This window comes from Labrus bergylta, chromosome 5 (genome assembly GCF_963930695.1).
Source record: "Labrus bergylta chromosome 5, fLabBer1.1, whole genome shotgun sequence".
NCBI lineage: Eukaryota > Metazoa > Chordata > Actinopteri > Labriformes > Labridae > Labrus > Labrus bergylta.
In genome coordinates this window covers 11,292,747-11,305,497 of record NC_089199.1, presented here as the reverse complement: position 1 = coordinate 11,305,497, position 12,751 = coordinate 11,292,747, and the positions used below count along the sequence as shown (strand labels likewise).

The following is a 12,751-nucleotide window of genomic DNA, read 5'->3' as shown; positions in this document are numbered from 1 at the left end:
ATCAGGTGTCACCAATGTGACAGCTGGACTGCTTTACCGCTCATTGTTTCCACTCAGGTCCATCACAGACGGCCTCTTAGCCAACCAGAGTGCTCCTCTCAGTAGGAAGAAAGCTGGAGAGACAGAAGCAGGTGTTTTTTTCTTTTGAACTGAACACTCTTTGTACGACTTGTCTCTTACAGCATGTATGTATAATAATGAGAAACATACTTCACCTGTACTGAAAATAGAAGCGACTGTTAGGAAAAGGGACATGCAGTACAGCTCGGGGGTGGTTTTAGCCTGTGAATTTACATAAACAAATCACTTTGAGTCTGAAATTTGAATATAGACCTAAATGGTAACAGTCGGTTTCTTACACACGATGCTGCTGTCAGAGTGAGGACCGCCGTGCTCAATCCATGTCCACATGTCAGCAGCCCAAACACATGATAGGAAGCCCACAAGCTCTGAGGGACTGGGTCAGTCAATGTGAATATGACAGAGAAACCTATCAAAAAAGTGAATAAAGGAATGTCTGATTATCCACGTATTTCACATTGTCTTGTTGAAGACATGTAAAAGACTGTTTATAGGGAATAGACTGGTTATAAAAGGGTAGAAAATAAACTTTTCCTACATGTTTAGGTTACCTAAACACACTAGATAAAGAGTAGTCCAGAAAAATGTCCAAGTCAATCTCAATCCAAGTCCATTGTTAACAGACTACACAAAAACATCTGATATTTTGTTCATGTCAGATATTGAAGTTTAATGGTTTACATGAGTGATTTAGAAGATAACTTACCAAATGAAGTTGTAAATAAAGTATGTTTTTGAGTCAAAAAGTTGATAAAGATTTCTTACTTGTATTTTTTTGTATAAATATGGCATTTTCCACACTTTTAAGAATTTGTACAAACCCTGTTGTTATGCATGTAACTATGATGCTAAATGTACCTGCAGCTATGAAGGACAAGGCGATGGAGGCTGACAGGTTGTTCAGAAGAGGCTGGTTACAGTATCTGGATGATTTGGGACTTTAAGGCACAAACAAAAATCATCATTAATGCATCATTCCCTCTTTTACAAATGACCGATGAGCTGGATGACATCACCTGTGTTCTCGTTACCTTCCCAAGATGACGAACTGAGGGACAAGAACCAGCGCAGTGAACACCACATTCACAATTTGACTGCAAATAAAACATGAAAATCATCTGAATGAACACAGATCCTTTTTTTTTTTTCTAACAAATTCAAACCAAAACATTAATTGTAATAGCTTACAATTTCAACCTCTTACTCCTTGGTATCCATCTGCTGCTGTGATAAGCCATGTAGATTAGCATGTAGAGGAACATGGATGTTCAGGCAGACGTTTATTCTGAAACACTAATCCTAATGGCTGGATGTGTTCATCTGAAGGAACTGCCTGCACCTTCACATGTGACCAGGAGGAAGGATTGTGTTTCAGGCTGCACATGCCCACAGACTTGTGCTGCATATTGTGTTACCTGAACATTTGCACATAAAAGTAATCCTGAAGATTAGGTCGTTGTATTTCGGGTCAAAGCTGGCTCCACCAGCCTAACACATGTAGCACATTCTCCTGTATGTAGACTTAACGGGAAGAAGAAAGTTTCCTCCTTTCATGGTTAAATAGTCCTGTTCTGCCCTCCAGTGCTTCTCTTTCGTACGTGTCCAAATATCACCAAATCACCCCTGCTCCATATTGCCACACAATGTACTATCTCACTCATTACTTTAGTGTCTGATTATTCAAGACACTTGTGCTGTTGAGGGTCCTAGAGAGCCACACTTATATCTAAAATGCCTGTTGACTTCAGTGGAACATGGGACATTGTCGGCAATGTCAATTTTGAGGGATACATGATTTCACTTGGTAAGTATCACTGCTGCTTTTAAAGACATTTTTTATGAAAATACTCTTTGACATTTTTGTGCTTTGTTTTGAATATGTGGCCGTGTGATCATTCATCTAAAATTAAAATTAAAATATATATTTTTTTTTTAGAACACAGCACCATAAACTATCATCAGTGTGCATTTGACCTGTAGTGAGTTACTTATCCATAGATATTAAAAGTTGATTGTATTTTCTGACCATAAGACAATAAAAGACAAGGAAGCAATGTGTTGCATGAATTTAACAACAGAAAAGTTCTCATTTTAACAAACTCTTTTCATTTTGAAATCCAGGCATTGATTTTGCAACGCGCAAGATTGCCTCACTGTTGAAGCCGCGGAAGGTAATTGAGCAAGAGGGTGACTGTTTCACAATAAAGACATTCACTACTTTCAGAAACTATGATTTGTCTTTCAAAATTGGAGAAGAGTTCATTGAAGTGACGAAAGGAATGGACAACAGGTCATGCCAGGTAAAAATTAAAATGTGTTAAGTGTTTGAAAGGTTTTCTGTGTCTTTACTGCTATCATTATCTCAATGTATGTATAATCCAGTGCATATGAATGTATATTTATTCTCTATCAGACTGTAGTGAACTGGGAAAATGATAAGCTGGTGTGTGTTCAGAGAGGAGAGAAGAAGAACCGAGGGTGGTCTCATTGGATCCAGGGAGATGAGCTTCATCTGGTATGCCTCTGAAAGATAACCTTGTTTCCAGTATTTTACATAAAAATGTAACTGACATGAATAAGTGTTGCCCTAAACTTTAAAAAAATACAATTCATTTACTTTTTCATTGTTCTTATTTTATATTACAGTCCGTTTTTTACAAATTAAAGGTTTTCATTCTCTAGGAACTTACCTGTGAGGATCAAGTCTGCAAGCAAGTTTATAAAAAGTCTCTGTGATCTTTATCCCAGAGCTCAAGAAAATGTAGTTTGCTTGTATACATAAATAAAGAGCGTTTGATTTGAATGTGATGTGGGTGATTCAATGCTTGACCACTTTTTATTTCATAGATGGAGAGATTAGCCAAGTTAAGGCTCGGTGACCAAAGTTGGAATAAAAAAGAAACAAAACATCACAAAAATTTAAACATTTTTTTTGTGAATATTTTATTTTCAGAAGTTTTACTCTCAATGCTCAATGACTTGCAATAGTAGAATCAGGTGACAGGACATATCTTAATTCTCATGACAACATTTCACAAACTGGGGGATAGTGAATGACCTCACACACACAGATACATGGCTAATAGATGTTTTTAAATAACATTTGTCACTCGTGTTGTCCCAATACCTGGACAACATTGATCAGGCAATGGTAAACCCTATCCTGTGAATAAAGCCCCAAATCACAGAATGGATTTAAACACTGCAGTATCCCCTCCACGCCACACGGTGGTGCTACAAAAAATGTAAAGGAATAACAACTTAGTAGTCTTTGGTTTGCTTGTATGTTTTTGCCGCGAGTTTTTCTTTCTCGACCAGCTGTTCGCTCAAAGCAAACAGTAAATGTTATGTGTTTGCGAATAAATGTGACGACTCTCCTCTGTGGCATAAAGTTTGTCTGAGTTGTTATCGAAAGCTATTGTACAGTCGAGGCCGTGTTTGAGAGTTTGTCCACTGTGGAAAATGTCTGATAGAGACGAGTCGCAGCAGGTGAGAACATTGAAACTTTTAACGTCAATTTATATTCTTATTTGTGACAAACGATGCATAATGTATTTTTACTTCTGTGTGAATTCAGAGGTTAAAGGCAGCAGTGCATTTTACTGTGGGTCGTCTGTGTCAGAAGACCGGAGAGGACCACCGAAGAGACTTCAGCCGACAAGTCATCGCATCGATGGCAGAGACAGCCTTCAGACAATGTGGTGGGCTGATCTACTAAAGTACAGAGATATAACAACGTGGAGATTTCTAAAGTCCTATTGTTCAAATAATTGTAGCAGCTGCTTCTAATAATTGACCACTAATATATTATATTCATCCACTTAAAGAAAACTGGCATACAGTTTTATGTTTATATTTATATTTAACATAATTTCTTTATTTTAAAATAAAAAAATAGTTCTAAACAAACATGAATAAAATGGTAATAACTCTGATATGTCTTATAAATAAATACAAATAACTAGTGTTACAGAACAAACAGTGCAGAGAGCAGAAGTGGTCACAGACAGCCCGGGGATGGTTTTAAATGTTTTATGATGGCATCTGGAGAGAGAAGATGAGCATTTGTGAAACGATGGGCATTTTATAATATAGTGTGAACACAATATGTTATTTTGTCTTCAGGGCAGTACAGAAACCTCAGCATAGTTTTTCAGGTGAGCCCAAACGTTTTCTTAACCAGACCTACAGTATGCACACATATCTATTCAGTGAGGACTTACAGCCCAAAATGCATTCATGCTCTCAGACGTCAATACTCTAAAGGCGAGAGCTTAAAACTATTAATGACAACAGGAGGTGGAAAATAAACATTTTAATCCACTAGGGTGAAAGCTAACTAAGTATACAAAGATGTCAATAAATATATTAGTAGGTTTTGTGTCCCAAACAAAATAAGAACAAAAGAAGAAGTGTATTTCTTACACTGGTTATTTTCTTAACATGAATAATGTTTTATCTACCTTTGAATCTACCTTTTAATGTCAGTTACCAATTAATTGGAGGCACTTGTTCTTTTGGTGAAACTAAATAGTATCCTAAATTCCAAAAACTAAGAATGAGCAACAAAGTAGTATCTTTAAATAGTTGTCTTTAAGTGACTTGTAACACATTTCTCAAAATTGACATTTTACACACGCAAAGGAAACCTTTGCTTGGTTCTCCAATAGCAAGCAGCTCAGTGAAACAATTAGTCAACCAATTCACTCAGCATTATCTCTTACTTTAACAAATAAGTCCAAACAAAAAGAATACAGGGGGCTCAAACATTGCTCTGGGGGTTTATGATGACTATTTCCTCAAGTGCTCTGTTTTTTGAGTTTGAACAATTTAGCCTTATCACCTAATTCGATAAACCAAATTAAATTAAATGATCTCAAAAATAATACCTTATCAAAAAAACACTGCACTCGAAAGATACTGAGTTTTATAAGGCACAGGTTTTTTTATATACAACCACAAATACATCCCATTTTGCAGCACATCAAGTGGTCTGTTGGAGGATTTTAAAGAAAATATATCGGAAATCCTGAAATTAATAGTTAACTCTTCCCCCCCAGAGAAACACATTTAAACGAATCAGTGTTGTCACAGAAAGATCTTTATTTACGTATAAGAACACATTTCATGAATTGTTCTCTTTCCAAGATGAAGTAACATTAAAAGTGGAGGCCCTTCAAATGGAAACTTGCCTTAAAACAACAAAGCTGTTGGTAGAGTTTGAATGAAAATGCTAAAGGATATGAATAAATACATTTAATTCCACGTTTTAGTATAAACATGTCATTTCACAGCTGGTTCTGACTGATTTCAGATATATTTGCTAAAGACCTGGAGGCTTTTGCAAGGTAAGAATCTCTACTTTTGTAGCTTGATTAACAAATAAATTAAGCTCATCCTGTCGTTTAATTACCTTATATTTTATAATCTTATATTTCTGGTTGACAATCTCAAAATGTCCTTCAGGCATGCTAAAAGAAGCACAGTGTCTACAGAAGATGTTAAGCTGTTAGCCCGCCGCAGCAATGCACTGGTGAGTTATTTCCACTATGTTGCCTGAATGACATTTAACAGCACCATAGGATAGGATAATACTTTACTGATCCCCAGAGGGGAAAGTCGGGCGTTGCAGCAGCACAGACAAGTAGCTCAAAATACACAGTAAACAGAATAGATTAGTTAAGATAAATAAAAATAAGGGGTATATACAAGTATATATACTTGTATATGCCTCAAGTCAAAATCAAGCAAATGTACATGTTCCAGTCACTGTTGTAAACCACATAAGATTATGCCTTTCCTGTTAATGCACTGACTGGAGCTGTGTGGGGGTATATAGACTGCACAAGTAATGTTCATTTTGCTTTTATTCATTTCAGTCCATCTACATACAAAATAAAAGTGAAGAACTGAACCAGGAGCACAGGGATTTGAAAAAGAAAAACACCGGGAAAAGGAAGGCCAGAGACACTGAGGAGGAAAGCAGAGAATAAAGACAAGACACAAGCAGGCCTGCGGTGTCTCACCTTAAACATTCAAATAAGCATGAAGGCTGACTTATATTCTGAAGACAATAAAGGCATTGTAATACATCATGAGTTAAGGGTGCCATATTATTGTTTTTAAACGTTTTATCTTCTCTTGAAATCTTGTTTTAGATCACATTTAAAGCAAATCATCAACTTGGTATTTACTGAGACCTGCTGATCCAATGTCAAATAACGTTCAACACACTAGAAAAATGAAGACCAGAATATTGTATTTGAATATTTTTATTTGATATTTTAAAAAGCTGTCAAAGAGGCGCTGACCACAGTCTGAACAACTAATGATACACCTGCCAAGGTTCAAAAACTGATAAAATGTTTTAGCACTTACCACAAGTACACCCACTGATCACTTTGTTAGGGACACCTGTACAATTTATGACACCTGCCATTAAGTCAAATGTATTATTAGACACTATTTCAATGGTCAACATGGTACTTCACCTGAATAGATTTGGTTTTTGAAAGACAAAGCAGTGCACACAGGAGCAGACATCTAAGTTTATCATCAAAACTGCTAAATACAAAATCATACGTTAACAGTTATTTTTTTAATGAAGATCTGAGGTCTTCTGCAGATTTAACTCATAGGGCACACAGCACAGATGCTGGCCGTTACGTATCACCCACGGGGAAACTTAAGTATTTGCAATAGATTGTACAGGTGTACTGAATCAAGTGGCCACTGGGTGTTAGGCCATACACAAAACATGGCTAGGAGATCTGATTCCACATTGAGAGCTCATCTTTTTAAGATCCAAATAAAGACAAATCTAAAACTAGGTGTGAATAATCAGAAAGGGATAATTTACTCTAAAAGCCATTGAAAGCAGCAAAAAGACAGGTACTACCCCATGTCATGTATGAGAAGGCCACACACTGAAAGTGTTGGAACTTCCGTCTTCGTCCTTCAGAACAGACTTCAGTCAGGGTTCAAACGGAGACCTCGACCAGCAGAGCCCAAGGTCCCTAAATATGTGAATCGAATTAGATGTTTTTTTATTTGACAAGTAGACTCAAGTAATATCAACTAAGCATCTATTCAAATGAACTTTATTAGAGAACTCCCTTCATTTGACATGTTTTATAAACACCCCACAAACAACAAGAGCTACTGGGAACCATTGGACACACACCTCCACGTTCTCACACTATCACTCGCGTCCCCCAGAGTCTTCAGCAGGTGTCATCCACATCAAGAACACACTTACAGATCAGTTCAAAAACATGAAAGCACACACCATACAGCATTCAAATCAGGTAATATAAGCAATACAAATATTCATCACAACATTCCACTACATTTTGATATTTCTGCAATTGATCAACATACTTAAGAGTAAGGAAAAACTTGCAAAGATTAAAAAAAAAAATCCTGAAGTACTAATTAAAGAATGTCCATGTTAGGGGAGGCGCTCGTAGCATCTGCAGCTTCCACTCACACACTCAAAGAAAGCAGTCAAATTGGGCCCTTTCACCGCACAACCAGTCCGTTTCACGCGTCTCTCTCCGTTCGCTCACTCATCGCTTCACTCTTCGCCACAAGCCATCCTCAATCGCACTCATCAGTTCTTAAAATGTCAGTTGCGCTGTTCTTTCCATTTAAAAGTGGATAAAAGTGAAAACACCCACCGTCTCTTAGAACATGCGTAGTGAAGCCGTTCTTTGATGGCATTGCATTTACAGGTGGGAAGAGGGAGAATGATACCGATATCACCCCAAGAATGCTGCCAAAGAGGAGCTTCCTCACAGGAAAATTGAAGAGAGGTGAACTGCAGAAGAGATTTCAATGAAGGCTTTCCACAGAACTTGACTGCAAATTAAGTTGCACTTAAAACATTAAGTTTTCAACCAGATTCTTCTCAATGCAAGATTGCATTTTAGGTCAACGACAAAGCTGGATAATGGTGAACCACAAACATTCATGCATTTTCAAAATGGCTATAACACATTTCACAATACATGCATTAGAGAATCCAGTTGAAATGGATACAAACAAATGAGACATCAAAAATAGCACTTTAGTCAGACATCCTGGTAAACAACTCACTTCGACACTTTCTAAATTAAATCTTTAGCAGTTTTTTTTTCCAAATGTACAAAACATCTTCCATAAAAGTGTTAAGTTTTCAGATACGCATCAACACCAGAAATAAATTTTGAAAAGACTCGGCTTTTTCACAATACTTACCATACAAACATTTAACTTACATACCCCACCCAGACGACTTTGACTCCATACTGGACCCAAAACCTGAGCTAAACCCACTACCACTGGTTGCAGAGTTTGACCCTGCTCCCCAGCCCAGGCTTGCTGAGTTAGTGCCATAGTTGCTGTTTCCTGCACTGAAAGACTGACTTGGGTCCCTGCTTGAGCTTGTTCCACTTGAGGTACTGCCTGAGGTAGACGTCTGCTGCTGGCTAGCCAGCATTCCCATCATCCCCCAACTACTCTGAAGTGCAGCCTGAGCCGCAGCCATCATGGCGGGGTTCAGACTGAAGGAACCGAAGTTAGCCAGACTACTGTTAGTGCTGCTCCCTCCTAACCCGCTACGACTGCTACCAAATGCTTGAGCCCCAAAGCCATTCCCAAAACGTGTGGTGCGGTCAAACTGCCTATTGCCATGTTTGGGCTCAGCATTTGAGATATGAACGCTGACGCCTTTGATTATTAGGTCCTCTCCACAGAGAGACTGGGCAACCTGTGAGGAAAAAAAGAAGAAGATGGGAATCAGGTCATCTGAGCAGTGACACCACTACAAAAGAGGCCATTCTACAGATTTAACTTCATACCTGATCATCTGCAAATGTGACAAAGGCAAAAGCACGGAATGGCTTGGGGATGAAGACATCTGTGACTTCTCCATACTGCATAAAGAACTGCCTTAGATCATCTGTGGTCATGTCTTCTGTGCAACGGCCAACAAACACTTTACGGCTCCTTAATGGCTCATCTGGACCTTGCTGTAAACGGAAAGGGGGAAACATTAATACTACAGGTTTTTGTGCCCTTCAACAAAAAGTTAACCCCGTAAAGTGTGGGATTATGCATGGGCATTACCATAGTCACCTTTGAGTTAGGGAGCTTGCAGTCACACCATCTTCCGTCAATCATATGGCGCTGAGAGATCACCTTTTCTTGAGACTCATACTCAGTGAACCTTACAAAGCCAAATCCTTTAGAGTTCCCAGTCTTCGCATCTCGTTTCACCTGACAGAGAAACAAATATCTAGCAATGACGATCCATGGTCACCACAAACAATCCAGACCAATATACATGTAACTAGTGTTGCTAATGTTATACCTGAACCATAATGACTTCTCCAAATGTGCTAAAGTAGTCTTTAAGGTCCTGCTCAGATGTTTTCCAAGGAAGACCCAGGACGATCAGATCAGACGTCTTCATGTCCCCTCTCTTCATTTTCACAGCAGAGGAGGCATCAATTTCCTCCATTTTTCTTTTGTTGTCTACAATTAGATCAACACAGAGACAGAAATTTCAGTTAGATTTATTTGAACCAGACAGGCTGCCAAAATATTAGTTTCCAAGATTTTTTTTAATGACTTTGAAAAGTTCCCATGAACATCAGACCTGCCTAAGAGCAAATAAAGGACAATATTTGAACTGTTCTGCTTGTACACATTTATTTTTGTTAAGACTATTGATGGACACAGTTTTCATCACCATATGTTGCATGAGTGAAAATTTAACATTCTCTACAAATACAATACCTTTAGTTAAACTTGTGGTAGATGGGTGACAACATACTACTTTTGTATCTTGGCATTTTCAGGATTATGTGGTTGTCCAAACTAAAGGTTGAGTTTAATCACAATTATGCATGTCCATTCAATGTAAACCACTCTTTCCTTCTTTATCACTTCAACAAAACATATTTAAGTTTTTAAACCCCTTAAAAAAAGGTGACAATTCTTTAAAGTCAGTTTAGAAACTGTTCAATATGTGTATCAAATTGTGCTTGAGGGTTTTATTTACTATTGTAACCTATGCATATTCATATGTATAATGCAGGTAAGCCTCTGCATTCATCAAGAACAAACAATGTTTAAGCCACTGAAGTCAAAAAATCATTTTAAAAGCCCGTTTATAACTTAAATATTAAAATACAGTCCAACCAAGAAACGTGCATTCTGTGGCAGGGCTCTTATCAAAATCAAACTATATCATCAGCAAGATTTTCCAAAAGTAAACTAATGACCTTATAATCAAATCATAATATTTATCCCTCTTTGCTTGATGTCTACAAAAAAAGACTGTTTCAGCTCTCAAAGCACATTGTGGGTGTAAACAAAACACGTCACGTCATTCTGGTCTATTTTCAGAAGGCTGAAAGCTACATCATGAATTATTAATAACATACGTATGGCCACCTGTTTGGACTAAGTGTTTTGTTTTTTTGAAGACGATGACAAAGGCCTCACCTTTTGGATAGTTCACCACATACACCACATTGCCCCATCCGTTTTCGGGCGCGTGCAGGATCCCTTCCACGAGACGCACTCCTCGCATGCACTGGGACACGGGGCTCCTGAATCGCAGGCCACACGCCCCTGGAAACTGAGCTGCCACGGTTGAAAGCAGAACAGTGCCGTCGTCCTCGGACGGGATCTCCATGGGCTCCTCGTTTTCCTCCTCCGCCACTCTAATATAAACTTCCGCCATTCTTTTAAAAAAAACAAAGCTCGTTTCAATTGAACGCCGTCAGCTCGCTGATTGTCCTCTTAGCCGATGATGCTAACAACTAAACGAGTGCAGCCAATTATTTGTTGAATCTACTCAAAACACGTCTTACGTCAACTTACAATACAACGTCGTTAAGCAAGGTTAACATTAAAGAACTAAAATGATATTTCCCTCCGTCAGCGCGGACAGAGTGTATCGACCTCAGCCTTCCTTTGTTCGCTGCGACTCTTCAACTGCGCCGCGTAATGACAAATGCGTACGTCCCCCCCCCACGCTCACTAATCCAATCAAAACGACTTCCTCAATCGCGTGCTAGCCGATTAATTGATAACAACTTCAACCGAGCGCTCGTCTCATCCCAAATTAAAATTATCTAATACAGCGTGGAAAGTCTTTTTTTTTTTTTTTTTCTTCCACGAGGCGAAAAATGAAACCACCAAGTACGGCCTACCAAAATGGCATTATCTCAGCGATAAAGGAAGTACGTCAATGGGTTGTACCATTTCTCTGCGTGAGGGTTAATTCGTCGGGAGAGAGTCGTTGATATTTTACACTAATTGGATAATCCGTACGCATCATGATCCAAAACTAACTCACTTGTCATAGAATATGTTTACTTTCTTTTTTAAATACAATCTAAAACAAAGTATTAGGTATCGTTTTTTTGAAGATATTATTTCGCCCCCCCCCCTCCATCAACTGAGAATGATACGCCGCGAATGCAGCTTCCGTTCGCTAGATTTTACGTTGGTACGTACCGAGATGAGCGCACGTAATGGCCGTAGTGTAGTTATTATTATAAGAATATATTAGTCAAATAATTATTTATTAAATTGAGCCTTTATCCTTTAGGAGTTAGGAGTCTAGGTCATAATGATTAACCTCCATTTAACTTTCATTCCCGTTATTTATGTATTTTATGTTTATTTTTAGAGGGACACATGGAGCCAGTGAACTGATGTCACACAACAGCATTTCTAGGTTAGGCCTTTAATATACATAAAACTTAACATTTTAAAAACAGAACCAAACAACCACAAAATACAGAACAGTAAATGATATAATATAACAAAGTAAAACAGGAAGAGGAAGATCATGCATGACGGCAAGACTCTTAATGTTGCAGTTTGAGTTTAAATTAAAATGACTCCAGTCTGGTACCAGTTTGAACTCTGCAGGAAAAAGCTTTCCACATGTTGATCCCCTGAACAGAAAAGGTTATTTTTCTGCAAGTCTCCATTAGATGCTCCTCGTGTTACAGAGCCTGACAATGTAGTTTACCACCAGCTCACAGAGAACCCGAGTAGCTTTTAAACATTAATGGATGAGGTTAAGCGTAGACAATTTAATACAATTACCAAAACATAACACTTTTAACTTTTTTTTTTTAAATGACAATGATGTATTGGTCATCACACCTTATTTGCATCTTGTCTAAAATTTGAATGGCTTTGTTGTATATTATCATCAGAGACATGATGGTTGCATGTGCTGCTTGTGACCAGGAGGTTACACAATAACTTATGTCAGAGTGTGTCAAGTTGTACAGCACTAGTGTGCATGACTGTTTGATACAGTAACTGGACTGTGCAATTGTCAGGTACTAGTCAATGTTAAAATTAAATACTTCAAAAGGTAGTTTGACAGGATATCAAATCCTTGGTCAGATTGATTTTCCTTTTGTGTTGTGTTGTAAGGGGTTTTGATGAAGTGCAGGGCTGACTGACATAACTGGTTTTATTATAAAATAAACAATGGATCTGAGCAATCTGTCATTACCAATAACCAATTCATTCGAAAATTATAAAACCTTGGTCACTCATATCAATGCACAAGATTAATTGGTTGGTCATCTACTTGTACAATTTTTAGAAAATAGAAATGTGAAGTACAAGAGATTAGACAGACTGTGGCGGT

General features: G+C 38.0%; 4 protein-coding genes across 7 annotated transcripts; 2 read left to right on the top strand and 2 right to left on the bottom strand.

Annotated features, from left to right (window-relative positions):
- Window positions 1-33: 33 nt before the first annotated feature.
- Window positions 34-1,506, bottom strand: LOC136179251 (uncharacterized). Its single transcript, XM_065955060.1, has 6 exons — window positions 1,270-1,506; window positions 1,113-1,175; window positions 940-1,019; window positions 360-490; window positions 216-282; window positions 34-113 (listed from the first exon to the last, which is right to left on the bottom strand). The coding sequence occupies exons 1-6, from the start codon at window positions 1,341-1,343 to the stop codon at window positions 34-36; spliced, it is 495 nt and encodes a 164-aa protein (XP_065811132.1). The 5' UTR covers window positions 1,344-1,506.
- A 165-nt stretch (window positions 1,507-1,671) lies between these two features.
- Window positions 1,672-2,884, top strand: rbp7b (retinol binding protein 7b, cellular). 2 transcript variants are annotated; one of them, XM_020629088.3, is made up of 4 exons: window positions 1,672-1,885; window positions 2,203-2,381; window positions 2,537-2,596; window positions 2,764-2,884. In XM_020629088.3, the coding sequence occupies exons 1-4, from the start codon at window positions 1,813-1,815 to the stop codon at window positions 2,815-2,817; spliced, it is 366 nt and encodes a 121-aa protein (XP_020484744.1). In that variant the 5' UTR covers window positions 1,672-1,812; the 3' UTR covers window positions 2,818-2,884. The 2 variants fall into 2 exon arrangements, with proteins under 2 accessions (XP_020484744.1, XP_020484743.1); XM_020629087.3 differs by having other exon boundaries at window positions 1,690-1,885; window positions 2,495-2,596.
- A 444-nt stretch (window positions 2,885-3,328) lies between these two features.
- On the top strand, window positions 3,329-6,179 carry cenps (centromere protein S). Its single transcript, XM_020628969.3, has 5 exons — window positions 3,329-3,570; window positions 3,659-3,782; window positions 5,396-5,429; window positions 5,548-5,614; window positions 5,961-6,179. Exons 1-5 carry the CDS (start codon window positions 3,544-3,546, stop codon window positions 6,072-6,074), a joined length of 366 nt encoding a protein of 121 aa, XP_020484625.1. The 5' UTR covers window positions 3,329-3,543; the 3' UTR covers window positions 6,075-6,179.
- A 158-nt stretch (window positions 6,180-6,337) lies between these two features.
- On the bottom strand, window positions 6,338-11,295 carry tardbpb (TAR DNA binding protein b). Of its 3 annotated transcripts, XR_002277841.3 has the most exons (6): window positions 10,573-11,295; window positions 9,434-9,597; window positions 9,190-9,339; window positions 8,922-9,092; window positions 7,761-8,830; window positions 6,338-7,097 (listed from the first exon to the last, which is right to left on the bottom strand). XR_002277841.3 is itself a non-coding variant. In XM_020628967.3 (5 exons), exons 1-5 carry the CDS (start codon window positions 10,811-10,813, stop codon window positions 8,336-8,338), a joined length of 1,221 nt encoding a protein of 406 aa, XP_020484623.1. In that variant the 5' UTR covers window positions 10,814-11,295; the 3' UTR covers window positions 7,166-8,335. The 3 variants fall into 3 exon arrangements, 2 of the variants coding, with proteins under 2 accessions (XP_020484623.1, XP_020484624.1); XM_020628967.3 differs by lacking the exon at window positions 6,338-7,097 and having other exon boundaries at window positions 7,166-8,830; XM_020628968.3 differs by lacking the exon at window positions 6,338-7,097 and having other exon boundaries at window positions 7,166-8,830; window positions 9,199-9,339; window positions 10,573-11,294.
- Window positions 11,296-12,751: the final 1,456 nt, after the last annotated feature.